At 35.2% G+C, this 24,559-nt stretch overlaps 1 protein-coding gene across 9 annotated transcripts in view; it reads right to left on the bottom strand.

Annotated features, from left to right (window-relative positions):
• The window catches only part of ERBIN (erbb2 interacting protein), a 130,858-nt gene that overhangs the window by 13,574 nt on the left and 92,725 nt on the right, over positions 1–24,559 (bottom strand). For all 9 annotated transcript variants that reach the window (XM_047087295.1, XM_047087324.1, XM_047087344.1 and 6 more), the window contains exons 16-21: positions 16,133–16,254; positions 15,335–15,508; positions 13,757–13,942; positions 6,477–6,591; positions 4,291–4,477; positions 745–2,290 (exon numbers count right to left, since the gene is read on the bottom strand). In XM_047087295.1, the coding sequence (XP_046943251.1) occupies positions 745–2,290; positions 4,291–4,477; positions 6,477–6,591; positions 13,757–13,942; positions 15,335–15,508; positions 16,133–16,254 (2,330 nt within the window). The remainder of the gene's footprint in view (positions 1–744; positions 2,291–4,290; positions 4,478–6,476; positions 6,592–13,756; positions 13,943–15,334; positions 15,509–16,132; positions 16,255–24,559) is intronic.

The raw sequence follows: 24,559 nt of genomic DNA, 5'->3' as shown, positions 1-24,559 counted from the left end.
ACACTTGAGCCAAAGCCAAAGAACTGTGACACTAATTTATCAGTTTTATGTAATTTTAAAAAATTTTAACTCCTTTCAAAAAAATGACATCTACATGTGAAGTTAAACTGAAGAGAAGCCTCTTGTTTTACCAATCATTTCTAAACTTCATTAGAGCGACAGACACTTGAGGTCAGAGAAGTCAGAAATGCAGTTCAAAAAAGTCAAGAATAAATGCCATGCCAGAAGCTATCTATGTCAGTGACAGTGTTAGTCTTTTAACATTCTCTGGGAAAAAAAAATCTTAGATGAAATATTTGTATTTCCTGTTATTTTTCTAACTATATAGTTATATTTTTATACACATATTTACATAACCAAGAGTAATTAATAGACGAGAGCAGGAGGTCAAAAACTGCTAAAAGGAGGTACACATGTATACACATGTATTATTTACAGTATGTGTGGCAGAATCTAAAAGAGATACACACATAAACACAGGCAATGAATTTAAGATCATTAGAAAACACTGGGGAATAAGAGGCAGAAAAGAAGCATATACTACCATCTCAGTTGTTTTTGAGTCTGGCTAAGTCTAAACTTAGACTCTATTGAAAACACTAAGAAAAAACTCCTCAAATGTTAAGTATGTATTCAGTAATTCAGAGCATCTTGTATCACCTTGTTTAAAAAACAAAGAATACCAAATATTTTTAAGAAAAATAAATTCATAGAGAGGAAAATGAAAAATTCATATTTAATTACCTTTTCTAATTTTTTGGCCTCGATGTGTCGTAGTACTTGCTCTCGCCAGTCATGAGGAACTTTACTTTTTCCTGGAGGATCTAATAAAGAATGCTCAGAACCAACTCTTGCATTTGGTCTTTTTGAAGGACTAGTCCGTGAATAATTAAAATCACTAACTGACATAGTTCTCTCTGGTATTTCACTAACGGAGGGTCGAGCACTCTGAGGCCTTGATGCATTTGGACCATCGATGCTGTATGTTCGTGCAGAAAGAGGTCTCTGTGATCCTGACATCACTGGAGTTCTTCCCACTGAATGTAACTCTCTGTACGACAAATAATCTCCTTCTGGAATTTGGGCCCGCCTTGTGGGACCTGACTCACCAAGATTTACAGAAGCTGTAGAGGACACACTACTTTGTCGCTGAATCGTAGTTCGAGTTGCTCCAGGAATGAGTCGTTCATTTGGTGAGATGGCCCACACTTCCCCATGTCTTCCTGGGCCCATTCTCTGATGTAAATGGTATCCAGTACTAGCTCGAACATTGTTATGGTTAGAGAAATTCATATTGGCAGAATGCTTAGCGTAACCGTGATTTTCTGTGCTCTCTGATCTAGGAAGGCGCTGAGGAGGAAAACTGACATGATCTATCTGGGGATTTTGTTTGCTGTGCCACATAGTGTCCTTGACAGCAGCACTGCTACTGTATTGAATATTATATTGTGGAGGACCATATATTTGAGGTGTAGATTGTGGGCCACTTATTGTGGAGCCTCTTATTATATTTGGCTCTTCAGGATTATGATTTGAGTCAAACTTGAAAATTGCCTTTGTACCTGATATTAAATCAGAAGATGAAGAAGAACCAGTAAATACTTGCAATGGTTGATCATACAAAAGTGTAGCAGACTTGCTCCTGACAATATTTTTTCCATCAACAGTAGATGTTACTTTAACTGTTGTACTTGGCTGCTGTGGTCCATTATCACTAACAATGTCATAGATTTTTAGTCCTCCAGTCTCCATATTAGTTATACTATGAGATTTCACAACAGATCCAATTGGCCCACTTTTCTGAGGGGAGAGATCTTCAGTGCTTTTGGAAATACCCATATCAACAGACGAATCAGTGTCATGTGGTTCAGTCCTCCTAGGGGACTGTGGAGTGTCCTCAGGATGTCCATTTGTCTTATTTACACATTCCAGATTAGGATACTTATTTCCATTTTCCAAGTGCTCAGCTTCTCCTTTAGCATTAATGCTTAAAAAGTCCGTTCCAAGCACTATATCTTGTGTCTTGGATCTTTCCACTATTTCTGGTTGAAATGTATCATTAGTTACAAGTTTATTAAGATTCATATTGATATGGTCTAATTTGTGAGATTCATCAGATGTGGCTGTTGAGTCAACACCTTTCTCAATAAGAACTAATCGTTCTTCAATATTCAAATCATATTCAGGTAAGTTAAAATCTTTTTTATCATGAACCTGGTAGTTTTCTTCTGTTGAATGATTTAAAATATCTCCATTTTGTAAAAGGCTGTTAAAATTTTCATCTTCTTGCCTAAAACAAAGATAATGTTATCATAAACATCATAAAGCCAAGTTTCTTAGTAACAAAAACATTAATAACTAATTAATGTGTAGCTACACAAAGTTAAAAGAGCTGATGAGAGTCAAAGACGAAAGTCATTTATTAGCAAGTATGTTATTTTAAAATATTATCGAATAATAAAGTAATGTAGATTTACATTAAATGGAGATAAGTAAAACATTAATTAAAATTCACAATCAATAATACCAATCACTTTGCCACGATATAGATTAATAAGGCTAAGTGGTGAAGAAAAATGGACTTATGCACGTTTTCACGAATGCTAAAACATGAAATGCTTGAAAGATAGGTAGATACATGGAAAGCCAATGACTTCAAGTGTTGAGTGAAGAGCACAAAACATTTTTACAAATAATTCTGAAACCTTACATTAACTGCAGTTAATAATAATTACTAATAATTATTAACTATAGTTAATCATTAACTAAGTAATTATTAGATTCAAATACATAAATACATTATAAAAAGGTAAGAAATAAACAATTACTCAAAGATCTACAAAATGTAAAGACAATCAACAATACTAAAAACAAAACTTGTAGAACTCAACAAAAATTCTATTTTACTGTATGTTGATTTAAAAAAAAAATAAAAAATGCAACATTGAAAAAATAATTTGAAGATCAAAAGCAAAACTAAATCTAATGATGTCTAAATGACTTCATTTTATTTGGCAAATATTTATAAATGTGCTCTTCCAAAATTACAGAAAACATTTTATTTCTACTTGGTAGAAATAAAAAAATCTATTTCACACAAATATGAAAACATATTTGTGTCATTTTGTATAAATATTCAAGTTATGTTTCAACAAGTATTCCTTAGTATTCATCTTCCCATTGGGTAATAGACTATATTATTAGAAATACAACAAAGAAAGTTGTGGATATATCCCTTTCTTAGCCTTTATTTCATTACATAAAAAACATGATTTATAAAATACTCAAGTAATTCCCAACAAAATATCAGTAACATTTTATTATTCAAGAAATTACTCATTATTTTAACATCTAAGAGGTTATAAAAATTATTATTTTACCACTAGGTTTTAGTCTCAAATTCAGAAAACATATAAATAATCATAATTACAACTACATAACGGCTAAACTCATTTTGAGACATAAAATTCATTTTCCTTTTACAACAATTCAAATCAATAAATACAAAATTTGACTTAAGATGCCTGGAATTTAAGAATCATTTGCCTCTAAAAAGTAGTCAACAGTTTCTACACAATTAGCTGTGGGTTCAGTAGAAACCCAAATCTTTCTAATAGGCACCTAGCTGATATATTATAACATGAAAGTAAAACAACAGTCTTATTTTGATAGCCAAATATATTGAGAGCTCAAATAATAGATGTTTTAAACTTCAGCTAATTTCAGCCTGTAGGAATTAAGTCTTGTTTCAGAGTCTGACCTACAAATTTAAGTCTAAGTCAAAGATACAGAAGTAATTAAAAGTACTGAATGCTCTTTAATGACACTCCCCCAAAAAGAGTATCTAAAAAAAACCTATTTCAACTTGAATTACTCCAAACAAGCTATTTATGTTGTAATACCTAAAAATATCATAAAGGTGTTCAACTTTTTAATGAGGAGAATTAGGATATTTTAAATCTTTTCTTCCCCATTTATATTTTTAAAAGTTTATTTTTTTTAGTAATCCCTACACCCATGTGAGGCTTGAACCCAGAACCCAGTGATCAAGAGTCACAAACTGTTTGGACTGAGCCAGCCTGGTCCCTTCTGCTTCCCCATTTAAAAAACTAATTTAAAATGGAAATGTAGAAAAGTTAAGTAATTAGTAATAAAATGGAGAAGAAACCATACACTACCTGATCTACTTCTATAATATTAATTTGTGAAATCTTTGGTTTTAGTCCATATATTGATTTGCCTTATTATCTCTATTGTACAAAAAAATTATTCTGTTAAGATGTCACAAACCTGATTTTGGAATTAATACCACCAATATGGGTTTGTTTCATTGGAGAGCAGAGTGAGGTATCTTGACTACTATCAGTATTAAGAGAAACTGAATCAGACATCCGAGATGGAGAAGAACAGTTGCTGTTATTCTGATTGCTATTGTGTGTAACTTCATCTGATAAAGAATCTGTATCCTTTGTATCATCTGAAACAAAAAAACTTAAGCCGTTGATAAAGTCACTAAGAATTTGTGTTTAATACTTTGAAGTGAAGACAAATGGCATTTATATTGTACTGGTTCAAATATATAAAAAGTTATATGGATAAAGACAACCAAAGCCACTTTTGAAAATTCAGTCCTAATACACACAAAGATTAAAGAATTTAAAACTCGTAATACCATTAGTTTTTGACAAATATATGTTAAGGTTACCGACAATTTGATTTAGTTTTTACTACTGGCAAGATGTTATTACACAATGTTTTTCTAAGGACATCAATTAATTTTAGTGACTATGGCTCTTCCACTCAGTTACAATTGTCTTTTGAAAGTAGGCTCTATGCCCAATGTGAGGCTTGAACTCACAACCCAGAGATCAAGACTTGCATGCCCTATTGACTAAGCCAGCCAGGTGCCCCCACATTCATTACTTTAAAAAGTCATAATAATAAAGAATAAATAGTATAGTTCACAGCTTAGGTAAATTTATCCGGGGAAGAAATTATTTCATACATGTATGCAACCGTTTTGATCTATCCTGAAAATAAAATGAGCAATACAGTCAATTAAAAAAAATTACCAATCAAGGAGTTTTCACAAGGTCAGCTCTCTTTTCCTGTTTTTAAGCCATTTCAAAGAACTGCATATGAAAAATAAACTATCAATATATGAAATGGCTTTTTTTTATATAAACAGAAATAGACAATATTTATACTCCATTATAGACAGGTACATTAAAAAGTATTATTTTTTTTTTAAGTAATAATGAAAAGATAATAACTTGGGCACTTGGCTGGCTCAGTTGGTGGAGCACGTGACTGTGGAACTCAGGGTCAGGACTTCAAGCTCCAAGTTGGGCACAGAGCTTACTTAAAAACAAAACAAAAGAAGATAATAACAGTATTTTTACAACCTTAAAGGCTGTTTTTAACTAATGCAATTCTACCCAAATCATAGAAACTGTATATATAGACACAGAAATAGGAGATTGTATGAATTAAAAATATTTTTTTTGTTCCAAAAGGAACACAGTTCAATTAGTCTGAATTTGTGTTTACAGTTGTCAGTAATAGTACATAGGGCTCAGGATCTTCAATTTTAAGGTATTTGGGTGCTAGGTTTTTAATTTTTAAAATATCGTTAAACAAGATGGCAGGTAAGTTCTTTCCTAGACATATTCCTCTTCTTCTACCTCATTGTGACAGTTAGAAAGTAATATGTAAAATATTTAGCATAGTAATAAGCAACAACTACTAAGTACTCAAATATCACTACCACTATTATCATGAAACCTAAACTATCTAAGGGCCAGCTGGATAGTAAGTTTCATTAACGCCATAAAGGCAAAGGCTGGATAAATATTTGGTAGAGATACTACAGACCAGTTCAGGCACTTATGGGGAGGAGTGAGGCAAGGATGAAAGGAAAGGATAGATACCCTTCAAATTCCCTTTCATTTCTAAGAAGGGCCTGAGATTTTGTGTTACGTGAAAAATGGCTAGGGTGTGGGAATGGTTTAAAAAAGAGTTCTAGGACAGAAAAATAACAATAAGCAGCTATTCTACATAGGATACAGTGCTAGATCTGAGTACAATGAATAATCTAGTACATCTGATACTCATAAAGTCCTTCATTAGCCTCAGCGTATGTCAAGTCAGGTAACTTCATATGGATAGAATTAAGTAGCTCAAGGATTACGTGGTAAGTAAGTGGCAGAAATGGAATCATAATCCAGTTTTGTGTGCCTGTGAAGCCCATGACCTTATAAGTAAACTTGTATGAGGTAAAAGAAAAAAATCTAACAATATTCTTCTTTAAAAACTAGGAAGATTAGGAATAGAACTTTTAAAAAAGCATGTTTTAAAAATTGTTTCTAAAAAGTGTTTTAAGTAACATAATGATATTTAGTGAAATTTATTTCAAAAACATTTATAAATTTGATAAATCCAGCCCATTTCTATTCCTAGTGCTTTCAATATCTAACCTTTTTTGTTATTACTAAGAGCTACAACTTTTGGCTGGTTAATAGAGCTTTCAATTAACGGTGGTCGCATCTCTGCCATTTTCATCTCTTCATCAGAAGAAAGTTCTTCAGATTCCTAATGTAAAGAAAAAAGAAAGAAAATATTTAAATAAATTTTGGTTTCTTTAAATGAATACATATTAACTCATAAGAATTTCAAAGAGAAAAGAATATTTAGAACATGGATGAAACTTTTTTATGGTAATATTGACTAAAACTAGTATATGACTTAAATTTTTCAAGATATGGCAATAAAACTATGGTAATTATTAACAATATGTCGAATGGCTATGGGATAAAATTCCGTGGTAGGCCTTAATTCAAGTGTATTAATGATTACTATGTGCTGTTACTATGTCAAGTGCTACAAATACAAAAATGAATAAAACATAATCCCTGTCTTAGAAAAACTTGTTTAGCGAAGGTGCTCCAAAAAAAGTCCCTTCCGAATTTCTCAAATTTATTCTAAAATTATCAGGTTCCAAGGAATCAGAAGGACTGAGGTATTCTTCTATTAAAATGAATTCATGGCAATTTTTGCCCAATTTGAAGACAGAATTTTTTATTAATCTCCATGAATTTTTCTCTAATATTTGGCAACTATCCCAGATTATCTGCCACTGAGTGCTACTAAGTGAAAGGGGGTGCAGGGGAGGGAGGAGGACCTGGTAGTGAACAAACATTTATACAAAAATTTTAACAATGCGCATACTCTCTATATAAAAACAAATCTTTTGCACGTTAAATTATTCATAGTTAAGGATGAAAATAAATAAAAATTCTTAAAAACTGTTCTGTTAAAAGTACTAAGACTTTTAGGTACTCACAAGTGACATAATAAAGACATGGACCAGGGTCAGCAAACTATTTCAGTAAAAATGCCAGATCATAAATATGTTACACTTCAAGGGCCCTAAAAGTCTCTTCAACTACCCAACTATGTCACGGTAGCACAACTTTGCCACAGACAACATGTAAACAAATGACTGTGGCTATGTGCCAGAAAAACTGAATTTCACCTAATTTTTCACATGGTGTGAAATATTCTTTTGATTTTTATTCAACCCTTTAATAACATAAAAGCTGTTCTTAGCTTGCAAGCCATATAAAAGACAGGCAGTGGGCCAGATATAGGCCACAGGCCATACATAGTTTGCCAAATCCCATTTGTAGGACTGTACTACAATGGAAAGAGACTTCTAATTAGAATAGTCAGACAAAGTAAAAGTGGAAGTAAGAGAAGTGAAGGGTGAGTTAAGACAGGAATGACATTCTGAACAGAGGAAAGCATGGAAATAAGAGAAGGTATGTAAAGCATGTCAACTCCATGTAGTTGGAGCTCAGATAACTGGCAGGAGACAGAAAAGTTAGGTTGGACTGAGTAGGAAATTATGTGTTGGTCATTATTGGACGTTGCCAAGCCAGGAACTCGCAACATGAGATTATCTTTTAAAATGATAACTCTGGGGGCACCTGGGTGGCTCAGCCGGTTGGGCATCTGACTTCGGCTCAAGTCATGATCTCACGGTTCGTGGGTTCAAGCCCTGTGTCAAGGTTTGGGCTCTGTGCCGACAGCTCAGAGCTCAGAACCTGGAGCCTGCGTTGGATTCTGTCTCCCTCTCTCTGCCCCTCCCCCACTTATGCTGTATCTCTCAAAAATATATAAACATTTAAAAAATACAAAAATAAAATGGTAACTCTGGTATTAAGAATATATGGGAAGAGAAAGAAACCGGCAGAAAGGGATCTAGCTATCCTAACAGTCCTAATGAAAAAGCTTTACCTGTCCTTAGCCAATGGCAGTGATGACAGCTGATAAAGAAATAAAGAATTTGAAAGAAATTTTGGCAATAACAGGACTTAATGATAAAATGAATGCAAAAAACGAGAGAGCAAAAGAAAGAAGGGCAAATGGTCTGTCCTAATCTTTGACATGGGCAGTACTTTCAACTGCTGAGCAGACTTCCTTCTTCATGAATTATACTACACCTGGGTGTCTGGGAGCTGTAGCCTCCTAGATGTCCTCCTACCTTTCTGTCTTTTGTGCTCAAATCAATGAATCCTCCTGCAGTTAGCATTTATTTTTCCCTTTCTTACTCTTTCCCCTTGGATATTGCATTTTCTTCAATGATTATGTGTAATGTAGATAATTTGATTTATAATCCCGTTTTCGTTTCTTTTCTAAGCTAAAGATACCTGTTAAGTGTTCAAATTCCACATATCCAAAAACAAACTAGACCTTCTAAGCCTGTTTGTTCTTTTAATACCCCACTTCAGTTGATGGCATCATCATCCATTCAAACATGGTTATGTGACTGTCCCCTCTCCCCCATTCCTTACAGTCAGGAATATTTCCATACTAAATCTCTTACATTTGGACAACTAAGTTCCAGTCCACATGGTCTACTATTATTATTCAAAAAGCCCTCAAACTTGGGAGAATTCAGTAGCTGTTGCCAGATAACCCTAGTACATAGCTCTATCACAAGTAATGCTCTGCTAAAAGGCCTTCATGGCTCCTCAAAGACTATACAACAATTCATAGCATGGCTTTCAAGAGCCTCATCATCAGGACCCAATCTACTGTACTAATTTTGTTTCATTCCACCACCCTGATATGCTCAGCTAGATGAAACATGTTCTTTTCTATATTTCTCAAACACCACTCTTATGCTACCATTATTCCTTTCATACTTTATTCAGTTCTCCTATTTCTGTTAGATGAACTATTCCAAGGTATAGGTTAAATGCTTCCTTCACCCTAAAGCATTCTTGGTTGTTCCTAGCCAGAAAGTATCTCTTTTCTAAATTTACGTAGCACTTACTATTTTTATTACTTAGTATTTTTCTTATACACTCAGCATTGTCTAACCCTAATTATATTCTATATACCCATTTATCCATTCTGCCACCAAAGCTCCAAACACAATGCCTCACACACAGAATTATACTAAATGAAGTATTAAGTACACTGGGACAAACCTTATAACCTTTTCACAGACTTTGTTATATTAGGTTCAATGTATATAGTAAGTGTACTGAAAGATGTGATCCATTCAAAATACATTTACAAACCACGAAGTTTCTTTCTTGTAGTAAATACTAGCTCAAAGGATAACCCTGAAGACAGATGTGCTTTGAATGCATTTAAATTTTCAGGAATAAAGAGGCTATTATAAACCCACAGTATCACTATTTGTATACTATTCTCCAACAGAACTTTCTATAATGACAGAAATGCTCTATCTGTGCAGTTCAATTTGGTAAACACTAACTAGCTAGACATGTGGCTATTGACCACTTAAAATGTAGGCGAGTAAAACTAAGAAGCAAAGTTCTTTATTTACTTAAATTTAAATAGCCACTTATAACTAGTGGATACATAGTGGACAATGTAGCTATAAATCAAAAACCCTCCAGAATTTTATTTTGTAAAGTTAGAGCTTTACTGTTTTACATGACTTCCACCAGCGTATGAGGGGAATGCAAACAAACAAAAGGTGTGGCCGCTTATGAAAAACTGGCAGTTTCTCACACGGGTAAACAGAGTAACCATACGATTCAACAATTCTACTCTTAGGCATGTATCTAACAAAAAAGAAAATATATACCGACACAAAAATTTGTACACAAATATTCACAATAGCTTTATGCACTATTGCCAAAATGTGGAAATAACCAAAATATCCATTGTTAACAATTACAATGGAGTATTACTGACATAAAAGTGAACTGATACATAAAAAAATGAACCAATACAATAAAACAGTATTGATACATGTTATAATATGGATAATCTAAAATACTAAGTTAAAGAAAAGTTACAAAAGACCAGCTATCATATGATTACATCATTAATATAAAATGCCAACAACAGCCAAATCTACAGAGGCAGATAAAGTAGATAAGATGTCTAGGACTCAGGGGTACAGAGAAGTTGTGGGGAAATGGCTAAGAAGTATTGGATTTCTTTCTGGGGTAACAAATGTTCTACAAGTGAAGGATGGACAACTTCTAGTATGCCAATAGTTACTGAATAGTACCCTGTATTTAAATGGGTGAATTATATAGTATGTGAGTTATACCTCAAACAAGCTGTTAAAAAAAAAAGTCACAGCTTTTATTGATCCACCAGAAGACTCTTTAAAGTCTCAGACGCCACCAAAAAACTACTAGAACTGATAAATGAATTCAGAAAGCCACAGGATATAAAATCAATATACGGAAATCCATTGCATTTCTATACACTAAAAATGAAGTAGAAAGATAAATTAAGAAAATAATCCCACTTACAATTGCTCCAAAAATAATAAAATACCTAAGAATAAACTTAACCAAGGAGGTTAACTCTAAAAACTGCAAAACACTGATGAAAGAAATTGAAGATGACACAAACAAATGGAAAGATATTCCATGCTCATGGATTGGAAGGACAAATATTGTTAAAATGTCCACGGTACCCAAAGCAGTCTATAGATTTAATGTAATCAATATCAAAATACTAATAGCAGTTTATAAAGAACTAGAACAAATAATCCTAAAATTTGTATGGAACCCTCAAAGAAGAATGGGGGCACCTGGCTGACTCAGGTGATAGAGCATGTGACTCCTGATCTCAGGGTTGGGAATTCAAGCCCCACGTTGGGCATGGGACCTACTTAAAACAAAGCAAACAAAATAAAATAAAGAAGAACAAAACTGGAAGTAGAATAATCCTGGAATTCAAGATATACCACAAAGCTGCAGTAATCAAAACAGTATGATATTGGCACAAAAACAGAAACATAGATCAACGGAAGAGAAAAGAACCCAGCAATAAACCCAGTCATATAGTCAATTAATCCTCAACAAAGCAAGAAAGAATATCCAATGGGAAAAAGAATGTCTCTTGAACAAATGGTGTTGGGAAAAGTAGACTTCAACATGCAAAACAATGACACTGGATCACTTCTTTAAACCATACACAGAAATAAACTCAAAATGGATTAAGGACCTAAATGTGAGAAATCCTAGGAGAGAACAAAGGCAGTAATTTCTCTGAGATTGGCCATAGCAACATTTTTCTAGATAATGTCTCTGGAGGCAAGAGAAACAAAAGCAAAAATAAACCATTAGGACTACATCAAAATAAAAAGCTTCTGCAAAGCAAATAATAAAACTAAAAGACAACCTACTGAATGAAAGAAGATATTTGCAAATGAACATCTGATAAACGGTTAGTATCCAAAATATATAAAAATGTACACAACACCAAAAAACCCCCAAATAATCCGATTAAAAAATGGGCAGAGGGGCGCCTGCTTGTTAAGCGTGTGACTTTGGCTCAGGTTATGATCTTGTGGTTCATGAGTTCAAGCCCTGCATCGGGCTCTGTGCTGACAACTGAGAGCCTGGAACCTGCTTAGGATTCTGTGTCTCCCTTTCTCTCTGTTCATCCCCTACTCGTACTCTGTCTCTCTCTCTCCCAAAGATAAATAAACATTAAAAAAAAAAAAACATTAAAAAAAATGGGCAGACAACATTAAAAGACATTTCTCCAAAGAGGTCATACAGATGGCAAACAGACACATGAAAAGATGCTCAATATCACTCTTCATCAGGGAAATGCAAATCAAAACCACAATGGAGTATCACCACACCTGTCAGAATGGCTAAAATCAAAAGCAAGAAACAACAAGTATTGGTGAGGATGGGGAGAAAAAGGAACCCTCTTGCACTGCTGTTGGGAGTGCAAACTGATACAGTCACTGTGGAGAACAATATGGAAGTTCCCTCCCAAAATTAAAAATAGAATTACTATATGATCCAGTAATTTCACTACTGGGTATTTACCCAAAGACTATGAGAACACTAATTTGAAAAGATATATACACCCCTATGTTTTTTGGCATTATTTATAATAGCCAAAATATGGAAGTAGCCCAAGTGTCTGTAGATAGATGAATGGATAAAGAAGTAGATATACACACAACAGAATATTAGACAGAAAAAAGAAAGAGATCTTGCTATTTGCAACAACATGGATGGACCTAGAGAGTATTAATTTTAAGTGAAATAAGTCAGAGAAAGACAAATATCATATGACTTCACTCATAAATGGAATTTAAGAAACAGAACAAAGGAAAAAAAAGAAACAAATTGAGAATCAGACTCTCAACTACAGAGAACAAACTGATGGTTACCAGAAGGGAGGTCAAAGGAGGGATGGGTGAAATATGTGATGGGGATTAAGGAGAGCACTTGTTATAATGAGCACCACATAGTGTATGGAAGTGTCGAATCACCATATTGTACACTTTATTTTTTTTACATTAGTCTCTTTCATCTTAAAAAAATTTTTTTTTAATCTTTATTTTTGAGAGAGAGAGAGAGAGAGAGAGAGCGAGCGAGCGAGCAGGGGAGGAACAGAGAGAGGGAGACACAGAATCCAAAGCAGGCTCCAGGCTCCAAGCTGTCAGGCACAAAGCCCAATGTGGGGCTCGAACCCATGAATCATGAGATCATGATTTAAGCCGAAGTCCGACGCCTGACTGAGCCATCCAGGCGCCCCTCTTTTATCTTTTTAAAATATTCATTTGAGAGAGAGAGTGCAAGCAGGGGAGGGTTAGAGAGAGAGAGGGAGAGAGAGAGAATCCCAAGCAGACTTTGTGCTGCAGCGCAGAGCCCGATGTGAGGCTTGAACACATGAAGTGTGAGATCATAACCTGAGTCGAAATTAAGAGTCGGACGCTCAACTGACTAAGCCACACAGGTGCCCCGGGTCCCTTTTATTTAAAAAAAATTTTTTTTTATATTGTACACCCTTAGCTAATATAACACTGTATGCTAACTACCCTGAAATTTTAAAAATCGTAGACAGTCAAGAAAAAAAATACTTCACAATTAAGCAATGATAAATGCTTAACGAGTGAAATAATTTAAATACACCAATGGTAACCTTTTCATTGTTAAGTTTCATTGTTAAGCAACTGCTATTATGTATTTAAAGAATTAGAATAGAACCACCACGATCTAATTTACATAGTAAATATCTGAGTGCAATGCAGGTAGAAAATTTTAAGTTCAAAGTGATAAATGAGAGACACTATAGCACACATCATGAGATTTCTTTATGGCAAATGAGTTAGCATATTTTGTTTTCAGTATCAGTTTTCTTCTATCTTTAGTTAGCAACAATGAAATACTAAATTCTTACAGTTGTTAACAACTAATTGTTCCAGAGAATAATCACAAAGCCATACCTCAAAAACATCATCATGATTAACGATATGCTTCAAGTTCTCAGAAGCTTTTGTGTTTGCAGTCACTGGTAGACTTCCAGGACTAATCTCAGCTTCAGATTCACTGGTCTTCTGTGGAGAGTTTCCTATCATATACTTTTCTCTTTCATCAGCTTTGATTCTCACTGGAGTGGTACTTTCTGAAGTCTAAGTAAAAGAAAAGATAAAGAATTCATATTCCTTAAAGCTTTGTATCTATTTTTTTACTACAGTTCAGATTAGAATTTAAAAGTAGGAGCTCCTGGCTGGCTAAGTAGGAAGAGAGTGTGACTCTTGATCTCGGGGTTGTGGGTGTGAGATACACAGTGGGCGTAGAGATTATTAAAAAAACAAATATTTTAACATCTTCCTATTCTGAATAAATCAAGGAAACTTTAAAGATGGAAATCTGCAGCACTCACAGATAAATATGCATTCGGGGAGCAGGGGGTCCCCAAAGTTTCATGAACCACATTAAACTCTACAATTTAGTTGAGGCTACATTTCATCTCAAAGGCTGCAGAGCTGGTGTTCATGAGTGAGTCATTTAGCTCAGCAAGGTCAAAATCAAGATGGTTAGATTGTTTTCTGCTGAATGTAGAATATATAGCAACTCTAGTGATGTGGTAAAACTTTTGTTTCTGTGATATAATGTGGGAAAGAAAAGCCCATTAAAGGAACACACACTTTAAGGATTTGTCTAGGTTTCTGAAACATCCCAAGGAAAGTACCATGGTCTGTCATAGCAATTACATGTAAAATTAGAATTGGGTAGGGTGGGTCAATGTTCTCAGGGGAAAAACAGTATTTCCGTAACAATAAATTTAAGGATATTCGTTATCTTATTTTTTATTCAGACAAGATTTTTTAAAAGTTATGTTGATGCTACCCTGCCCATCTGGAAAGCCTATAACCATACTGAAGTGGTAAGAATAGCAATTAGAGAGTTTGCTAATTATTCCAGCTCTTACTTCAAATAGCCGGGAACAGCCTAAATCTGGGAGGACATTATAGCGTATACAAAAAGAATCATTATATAAATTATTAAAGTTTTAAAGTGCTTGAAATAAGTTTTAGTCAATTCTTTTATTTTTAATTTTTTTTCAGTTTACTTATTTTGAAAGAGAAAAAGAGAGAGGGAGAGAGAGAATGAGAGCAGGGGAGAGGCAGAGAGAGAAAGGGAGAGAGAGAATCCCAAGTAGGCTCTGTGTTTTCAGTGTAGAGCCCGACGTGGGGTTCAATCCCATGATCTGAGATGACGACACTGAGCTGAAATCAAGAGTCGGCCGCTCGACTGAATGAACCACCCAGGTGCCCCTAGTCAATTTCTTTAAAATGAGTTTTCTGGGGTGCCTGGGTGGCTCAGTTGGTCGAGGGTCAGACTCTTGGTTTCAAGTCAGGTCATGATCCTGGGGTCGTGGGATCGAGCCCCATGTCAGGCTCCGTACTGAGCGTGGAGCCTGTTGAGGATTCTTTCTCCCTCCTTCTTCCCCTCTCCCCTGCTCCTGTTCTATCTCTAAAAACAAATAAAAAAAAAAAATTTAAAATGAGTTTTCTAACCTTCACACCCACATCATTATTTACAACTTGCTGATCTTCATGTGGTTTCAAATCTTTTCCAGAATCTTCATAAGTCTCTTCATCTTTTAATCTATGTACAATGGTTTGAACAGTTTTGACCATATTCTTAAGCTCATCTGGGTATGGTGTTGGATATCTCTTTAAATTTCCCTCCTAGGGAAATAAAATAAATGAAATTTGAAATATGGATAAATATTTTAACATCAACCTCAAAATTTAATCTACAATGCATCTTAATTACATTGGTTATCTGGCTCCTGGGGTAGCTTTAAAAACAGAGGATAGGCCATTGAAAGCATTTTAGACACAATAAAAGCATGGTTTTATCAATAGTAAAAGAATTTATAGTTACAGATTTAACTAATGTTTTGAAACTTTTTTTTAGCAGACTTAAATATATTCCATTTTAAGATTTATGGTGTGGATACTGCCAATACCATCACTAGGCTTTCAAACAGTTGTTTTCTGGTATTTACCCAGACATATATAAACCTCCTACAATTATATACATCTTATATGCCAAGAACCAAGTACTTCCAAAGTCAGCCTAATGTCACTTTCTGGGATTCAGCTAGTTTACATAAGGTAAAAATAATTACATTCATGAGTAACTTGGAAACGTATTATTCACTACTTGTCACTGCCACACTCTCAATCTCATAAAGAAAAAAATGTTCAAAACAGAATTCTTTATCTCTAGAATATAAGTAAATAATAATAAATCATTAAAAAAAGGGAAGAGGGAAAAACAATCAGGTTTTTCTCTTCAGGACTCACCCGGGGAGGTGCTTCCCTTTCATCTTTGTCTTCATCACAATCAAATGCCACTTGAGCACGCTGTTTCCTCTGTTCCTCCCACAATGAAGGATTAAAACTTTCATTATCTGATATGAACATAACTAGAGGAAAACAAACAAAAAACAAAAACAAAATCCACTATATTTTACAGTATTATGAAAAGCTACTACTTGTTTATAACTTTCTTTAGGAATGACATTCATTAAGTTAAGACTGGTCAACGCCACCAGCATTAAATGCGACATTAAGAAGTAGGCTGCGATTCTAGTATTTCTTTACAATATTCATCATGTATCTTTTCTTCCTTAAAGGTAATGTGTCTTGTTACCAGAAGGGTTCCTGATAAGAATCTAACAATTACAACAGGGTAGAAAGGTGACTGTGTGCAGTTTCCTACAAAAAACAGCATGGTAACAGTGCTCAGTTTGGCAATACATATACCACATGGTAATATATAAATTATTTCATCCAAGTTTTTGCATTCAGAATAATCTTCCCAATTCCAATATTGTTCATTATGTATGGGGGAAAGGAAGGTGAAGACAAAGTGAGTTATTTTGAGCTAAAAAAGATTACCCTGAAGCCTTGTAATTACATCCTTGCATTAAACATGATATTTTATATAGCTTTACTTAAGTAAAGTGCTTACAAGATATTTTCTGTATCAAAATGCAAGGAATATTAAAAATCTAATATAAACTCAACACTATATATCCTCCTATGCAACATACAATTAAAGGTAAAGATTTAACAGCTGTTACAGTTTTTCAATTAGGCAACTAAGATCTAAGGCTTAAAAATTAATCCATTTGTCTATTATATATCACCATACAGAAGTTTGTGCAATACAAGATCAAATCACAAATTGTTTTCTGCCAATTAAAAGAAAATGACTATACCTACTCAAAAGGAATTAAAAGCACCTAAAATTAGCGAACAGAAAAAAACGAAATTCCTGGAATACCCATATGTGGTCAGTTTGAACACTTATGCAAAAGTAGCATAAACACTGTTAATTTTTAGTCCTTATTTTGGGCTTCTTACCATACTTTAATTTCATATCCAAACTAAATACCACAAAACCAAATATGAACAATTGGAATCGAGTTTTTGTCTTCAGCTTTTCCTTGTTTTCATTACCTGGTTCGAGAATTTTTTCTTTTCTTTTTTTTTTTTTTTAATATATGAAATTTATTGTCAAATTGGTTTCCATACAACACCCAGTGCTCATCCCAAAAGGTGCCCCCCTCAATACCCATCACCCACCCTCCCCTCCCTCCCACCCCCCCCCTCCCTCCCACCCCCCATCAACCCTCAGTTTGTTCTCAGGTTTTAAGAGTCTCTTATGCTTTGGCTCTCTCCCACTCTAACATCTTTTTTTTTTTTTCCTTCCCCTCCCTCATGGGTTTCTGTTAAGTTTCTCAGGATCCACGTAAGAGTGAAACCATATGGTATCTGTCTTTCTCTGTATGGCTTATTTCACTTAGCATCACACTCTCCAGTTCCATCCACGTTGCTACAAAAGGCCATATTTCATTTTTTCTCATTGCCATGTAGTATTCCATTGTGTATATAAACCACAATTTCTTTATCCATTCATCAGTTGATGGACATTTAGGCTCTTTCCATAATTTGGCTATTGTTGAGAGTGCTGCTATAAACATTGGGGTACAAGTGCCCCTATGCATCAGTACTCCTGTATCCCTTGGATAAATTCCTAGCAGTGCTATTGCTGGGTCATAGGGTAGGTCTATTTTTAATTTTCTGAGGAACCTCCACACTGCTTTCCAGAGCGGCTGCACCAATTTGCATTCCCACCAACAGTGCAAGAGGGTTCCCGTTTCTCCACATCCTCGCCAGCATCTGTAGTCTCCTGATTTGTTCATTTTGGCCACTCTGACTGGCGTGAGGTGATACCTGAGTGTGGTTTTGATTTGTATTTCCCTGATAAGGAGCGACGTTGAGCATCTTTTCATGTGCCTGTTGGCCGTCCGGATGTCTTCTTTAGAGAAGTGTCTATTCATGTTTTCTGCCCATTTCTTCACTGGGTTATTTGTTTTTCGGGTGTGGAGTGTGGTGAGCTCTTTATAGATTTTGGATACTAGCCCTTTGTCCGATATGTCATTTGCAAATATCTTTTCCCATTCCGTTGGTTGCCTTTTAGTTTTGTTGGTTGTTTCCTTTGCTGTGCAGAAGCTTTTTATCTTCATAAGGTCCCAGTAATTCACTTTTGCTTTTAATTCCCCTGCCTTTGGGGATGTGTCGAGTAAGAGATTGCTACGGCTGAGGTCAGAGAGGTCTTTTCCTGCTTTCTCCTCTAAGGTTTTGATGGTTTCCTGTCTCACATTCAGGTCCTTTATCCATTTTGAGTTTATTTTTGTGAATGGTGTGAGAAGTGGTCTAGTTTCAACCTTCTGCATGTTGCTGTCCAGTTCTCCCAGCACCATTTGTTAAAGAGACTGTCTTTTTTCCATTGGATGTTCATTCCTGCTTTGTCAAAGATGAGTTGGCCATACGTTTGTGGGTCTAGTTCTGGGGTTTCTATTCTATTCCATTGGTCTATGTGTCTGTTTTTGTGCCAGAGAATTTTTTCTTTAATTACTTTGTGGCATTGCTCAACAGCTAATGAATCAGTTAGTTTTTGTTTGTTTGTGGAATGTGATTCAAATTCCTAGGAATATCTATAGATTTCTGTTGTAGACTTGGGAAGGTAAGCCAACCCAAGCAGTCTGCAACAACCTACTTCCAGGCAGTAATTTTAATCACCAGCCTAGGCCAGAAATCCCTTAACTGTTTTTACATTATGCCAAAGTAATCTTACGCTAGAACTTTTTCAGAACCTTAAGATAAGTAACTTTCACCATGCCTTTCATTCTTGCCAACTTCTGGTCACTTACACTTTCTACCCTTTAGTATAAATCTCACATCTTTTGAGATTCAGGGTATCAGGTGATACTATCACTTTCTCTGTATTTTAGCCACTAAGACTGATCACCCTGGCATATTCATGGAAGATTCTAGTGTTTGCCTACAGTCTTTCTCTCCACTTAAAACCTGCCAATATCCTGAATGATAACAACGTGTGAAGACCACCCCCCTCCCCACTTCAACACTACAATTTCATAGTTCCTCAATTTCCTCATTCCAGTATCCACCTGCATTTCACCAATGTGATTCCTAACCATGGTCACACTCAAGACCTAGGCTTCGGTAACTCTTCCTCCTCCTTGACCACTACACACTTGTCCTTTCAAATCATTCACTTCCCTATTATTGTTCATAAACTTTGAGTTCCTTATTCTCATTTCTTACTCTCCCTGTAAAATCACTCTAGGTTTTACTTTCTTTTCTATCCAGCTTAGATTTCATGATATATTATTTTAACCACTCTCACATTTCTTGCCCCTTTTCCTTAGGTAATACCTATTCAACAAAACCCATAATGTGTTACTTCAATCACCTTCTTTGTTTTGGACTGCTGACTTCTACCGGAGAAGAGTGACATCACCTTGTTGTTTAGAACCATTACATACTTATGGTATCCCCTCATCTTTGCTCCATCTTCAGCGCCGCCCAGGAATCCTATTTATTTCTAGTTGGTCTTTTCTCCCACTACCTCAAAGGTCCTTCCCTCAACCTCTAGAGGCAATTTTTTCTTTGAGATCAGTGAGTAAAGAAAAGCAATCAAAAGCCTCAAACTGATAAATGCCCCCACACCTGCAACAACCTGCTTCCCCCAGCTACAAACTCTTATATGGATGCATACTTCCCATTCAACAATGATTCTTCTAAGTAGGCGCAAAATACCAGGCCTTCTCTTTCAAATTCACCCATCATTATCCCCCTCTACAACATGAGCTTCTTTTTTTTTTTTTTAAGATTTTATTTTTAAGTAATCTGTGCACCCATTACGGAGCTTGAACTCACAACCCTGAGATCAAGAGTTGTGTGCTCTACCAACTGAGCCAGCCAGGTGCCCCAGAACACGAGCTTCTTGAAAGCATAGATTTTTCTTTTTAAATATTCAGATTTAACACACTGCTTAGATCTAACACAGGTGTTCAATAAAAATTGAATGAATTTGGGGCACCTGGGTGGCTCAGTCGGTTGAGCGTCCGACTTCAGCTCAGGTCATGATCTCACAGCTCGTGAGTTGGAGTCCCGCTTGGGGCTCTGTGCTGACATTTCAGAGCCTGGAGCTTGCCTGGGATTCTGTTTCTCCCTCTCTCTCTGCCCCTAACCCACTCACATTCTATCTCTGTCTCTCTCAAAAATAAATAAACATCAAAAAAAAAAAATTGAATTAAATGTCAACAAAGCATCTATTCCTCTCAAAGTATATAAAACTCCAAGTCAAGAACACTGTGTTTTCTGACTTGTTTATTTCTTTGAGGCAAAGTCATAAAGGAAAAAGCTTTTACTGCATTTGAAAAGAAATCCAACCAGTTGGCCATGTCAATGTAGTTTCTGACTTGGTATTGTAAGTGCAGTATGTTACAGTGCTATATGGAAATACTTTAAGAAACACGTAAACTCTACGAGGACTTAAACATTCTAAGTGTATTTCAGACCTATCCTTTTAAGACTCTTCCATTCTAAAACACATCTCTCAAATCAAAAATTCAAAGTGGCAAGATTTTATTTTGCTACTTCTACTCTTTGTATCAGAAATAAATTTCTTAACTGAACTATGACCTCTTTTAAAAAGAAACAGTAAGAGGATAAATTGAAATGACAGAAATGATAGAAGGCTAGGTAAATCTGAATCATGAAAACAGAAGACAATAAGAGAAATCAAAGCACGAGTACACCCATGATTAGAACAGTTCTAAGCAGCAGTCACCAAACTTCTGTTAAGTGGTCAGATAATAAATATGGTTAGCTTTGTGAGCCCAGAGACCAATGTGAAGACACTATGGTAGGTGCTTAGGACAGAAATCAAATTTCCACAAGATTTCTGACAAATTTAAGATATATGTACTAATAACTGAGTACCATTATTGTATTATAGTTCTACCAATGAGAAGACTGAAGGTCTCGCTGTTAGGAGTAACATTTTGCTTAACTGGTGCTGGCTATCATCAAACTGATGCAAAGAGTCACCTGTAAAAACTATTCTTACCTTGTGGGCCACACAAAAACAGGTAGCAGGCCAGACATGGCCCATGGGCCACAGTGTGTCAATCACTCTGACTGGAACAAAAAGTGTTATGACAAAAGATATTTATCTGGTTGTTCCCTGGAAGGGGGTCTTCAACAATATCTCACATTATGTATTTAATACTTTAGTTCATTATTCAAATAAAAAGATATAAGCTGTTGAGTAGTTTTATTCATTGTTGGAATCATGTTTGGTTATTTGAGTGTGTGTTAAAATGAAAGCAAAATAAAACATTCTCAGGTTTCTATATGGCAGTGACAAAAGCAAAGAGGGAAAGCACTAATACCACATGAATATAATAATATCAAAGATTAAATATGTCCTTTACAGACTTGGTTTCTTCACAAAGGAAAAAATAATTTTGCTGAGAATCTTCCTTCAGAATAATATCTGTATTTGATTTTTAATAATTACCAGTTTTTATTATTTTTCTAAAGTAAAAGTAGCAAATGAGAATAAAAACAAATTTTCCCAATGTGTTGTTCCTATCGTTTAAAACAGGGACAGAAAGCTATTTAGCTTTTTTTTTTTTTAACCGTTTATTCATTTTTTGATAGAGACAGAGAGTGAGTGGGGGAGGGGCAGAGAGAGAGGGAGACAGAATCTGAAGCAAGCTCCAGGCTCTGAATTGACAGCACAGAGCCCGATGCGGGGCTTAAACTCACGGACCATGAGATCATGACCTGAGCTGAAGTCGCCTAATCGACTGAGCCACCCAGGTGCCCCCAGGGACAGAAAGCTATTAAATCTGGCCCACTTCCTGTTTTTGTATAGTCTACAACCTAACAATAGTTTTAAAATTTTTAAATACTGGGGGGAAAAAAACCCAAAACATAAAAAAATTTTTCATAATACATGAAAATTACATGAAATCTAAATTTCTCTGTCCATAAATAAAATCTTATTAGAACACACCTATGCTCATTTGTTTACATATTGTCTGTGACTGTTTTTTGCACTAAACAGGCAGCATCAAGCAGCTATCACAGAAACCTATGGTCTATGAAACCTATATTTATTAAATTGTCCTTTACTTAAATAATTTGCTGCCCCATCAACAGGAAGGACATTAACGTCTCTTCTTACACTAAGAATTTATTCTTCCTTTTCCTCACAAATATTTTAAGTATTAACATTCTATCTTCCCACATAAAAGAACAACTATTAGAATATATTACGTCTGGCTGGCAGTAATACTATTTATAGCGATACTCACTCTTACTAATTTCTAATATCCAGAAATCAACTTCAGAGATAAAATTGGAAATTGAGACATGAATTCCAGTGACTATGGCAAACGAAGAAAAAAACACCTACTGATGTATCCAAACATTCACTATAATTCCCCACAATGCAAAATCGGGCATAAGCCAGAGTTAGTGGTATATCTATTTTGAATTTTTTACTTTCTTTCTTTCTTTTTTTTTTTTTTTTTTTTTACTTTTTTTTGGTAATCTCTATGCCCAATGTGGAGCCTAAATTCACAACCCTGAGATCAAGAGTTGCATGCTCTACTGACTAAGCCAGCCAGGTGTCCTTGAACTTCTTTAAAAAAAAAAAAAAAAGAATTTTTTTTAAACATTTATTTATTTTTGAGAAAGACAGAGCATGAGTGGGGGAGGGGCAGAGAGAGAGGGGGACACAGAATCTGAAGCAGGCTCCAAGCTCTGAGCTGTCAGCCACAGAGCCCAATGTGGGCTCAAACCCATGAACCATGAGATCATGACCAGAGCTGAAATCAGACACTTGAACCGACTGAGACATCCAGGTGCCCCTGAACTCATTAACTTCTAATGTACATATAGAGTACTTGCATAAAATAATACTTCAACATCGAATGCCTAAAATTAAATATGCTATTATTTTATTATGGATACATGTTTCCAAATTATATTGCTAAATATGGAAATTAGGGGTTGATTTAAATATATGGAAGAGAGCTTGTGCTTACAAACCTATTCTCTAAGCATTATAGATTCCCAATGAAGTAAACTATTCACATCTAACATCTCACAAGTCTTAACTTTTAATTCAATTCAAAAGCTAAATAGTTTTGCTTTACCCAAATAAACCTCATTTAACATTCCCATGAAATAACTTATCAAAGCAAGTCTTTTATTCCTTCCTGCAAAGAACAAGAAATAATGAACATAGATAAATGAGTTCTCCAATTATTTATCACTAATAATGGAAATTGAATGATTTTACTTTTTAATCTATTTAAGTATTTCATAACTGTTTGCTAAACCTGCCAAAACAATGTAAGAATAATAATAACCAACGTGATTCTGCCATAGTGCTAACTAAGCACTTTATATTCAGTGCTTCTCATCTGTACAAAAACCCTGCAAAACTGATACTATTATCATTATTTCAAGGTAAGGAAACTGAAGCTCCAGAATTTATTTAACTTGCCTCTGGTATATTTATAAATTAAAATTAATGATCAATTTAGATTTTTTTCTTCAGTGTTTTTATGTATTAAGAGTTAATTTCTAAATAACTTTGAGCCATAAATACTTTCACTGCTGTCAGAAAAATATACATATAAAAATATTCTTTAAAAAAATTTTTTTTAATGTTTATTTATTTTTGAGACAGAGAGAGACAGAGCGTGAGGGAGGAGCAGAGTGAGAGGGAGACACAGAAACCAAAGCAGGGTCCAGGCTCTGAGCTGTCAGCACAGAGCCTGGTGCGGGGCTCAAACCCATGAACCGTGAGATCATGACCTGAGCCAAAGTTGGACACTTAACTGACTGAGCCACCCAGGTGCCCCATAAAAATTATATTAGTAAGTGTAACATAATATATACTTTACACACATGATGAGGGACCAGAAGGCAAACTGAGTGCAAAGTTTGCTTTGTACAAGTTTGCTTTACAAAGGGGTGCCAAAGCTAGCACCCCTCCCCATCCCCAGGTGTATGGGTGATATTTCTTAGACACTCCTAGGTGCTCAAGAACAAAGGAAAGGAGTTTAGTGCTTGCCATGGTGATGTGGGAAAACTAAGGCAAACGAAAAATTAAATTCCCTTAATACCTACAGCCCACTGACAAGTCCATGAAACAGGCAGACTGACCTTCATCTACGAGCTCAGCTGCCTCAATGACGACACTTTGCTAGGGGCAAAAGGGAATCCTGGCCTAACATTATCCTGACCCCTGAGATCCTGTGAGTCTCCTTAAACACTTAAAAATTCCTTTGCAAACCTCCTTTATCTTCAGTCCCCAAGTATATGTTGGCA

This window comes from Lynx rufus, unplaced genomic scaffold (genome assembly GCF_022079265.1).
Source record: "Lynx rufus isolate CCGP_SWC_20201006 ecotype Redwood Valley unplaced genomic scaffold, mLynRuf1.p SCAF_1, whole genome shotgun sequence".
NCBI classification, from domain to species: Eukaryota; Metazoa; Chordata; class Mammalia; order Carnivora; family Felidae; genus Lynx; species Lynx rufus.
The sequence above is the reverse complement of the archived record's forward strand: the minus strand, read 5'-3'. Positions and strand labels throughout refer to the sequence as shown.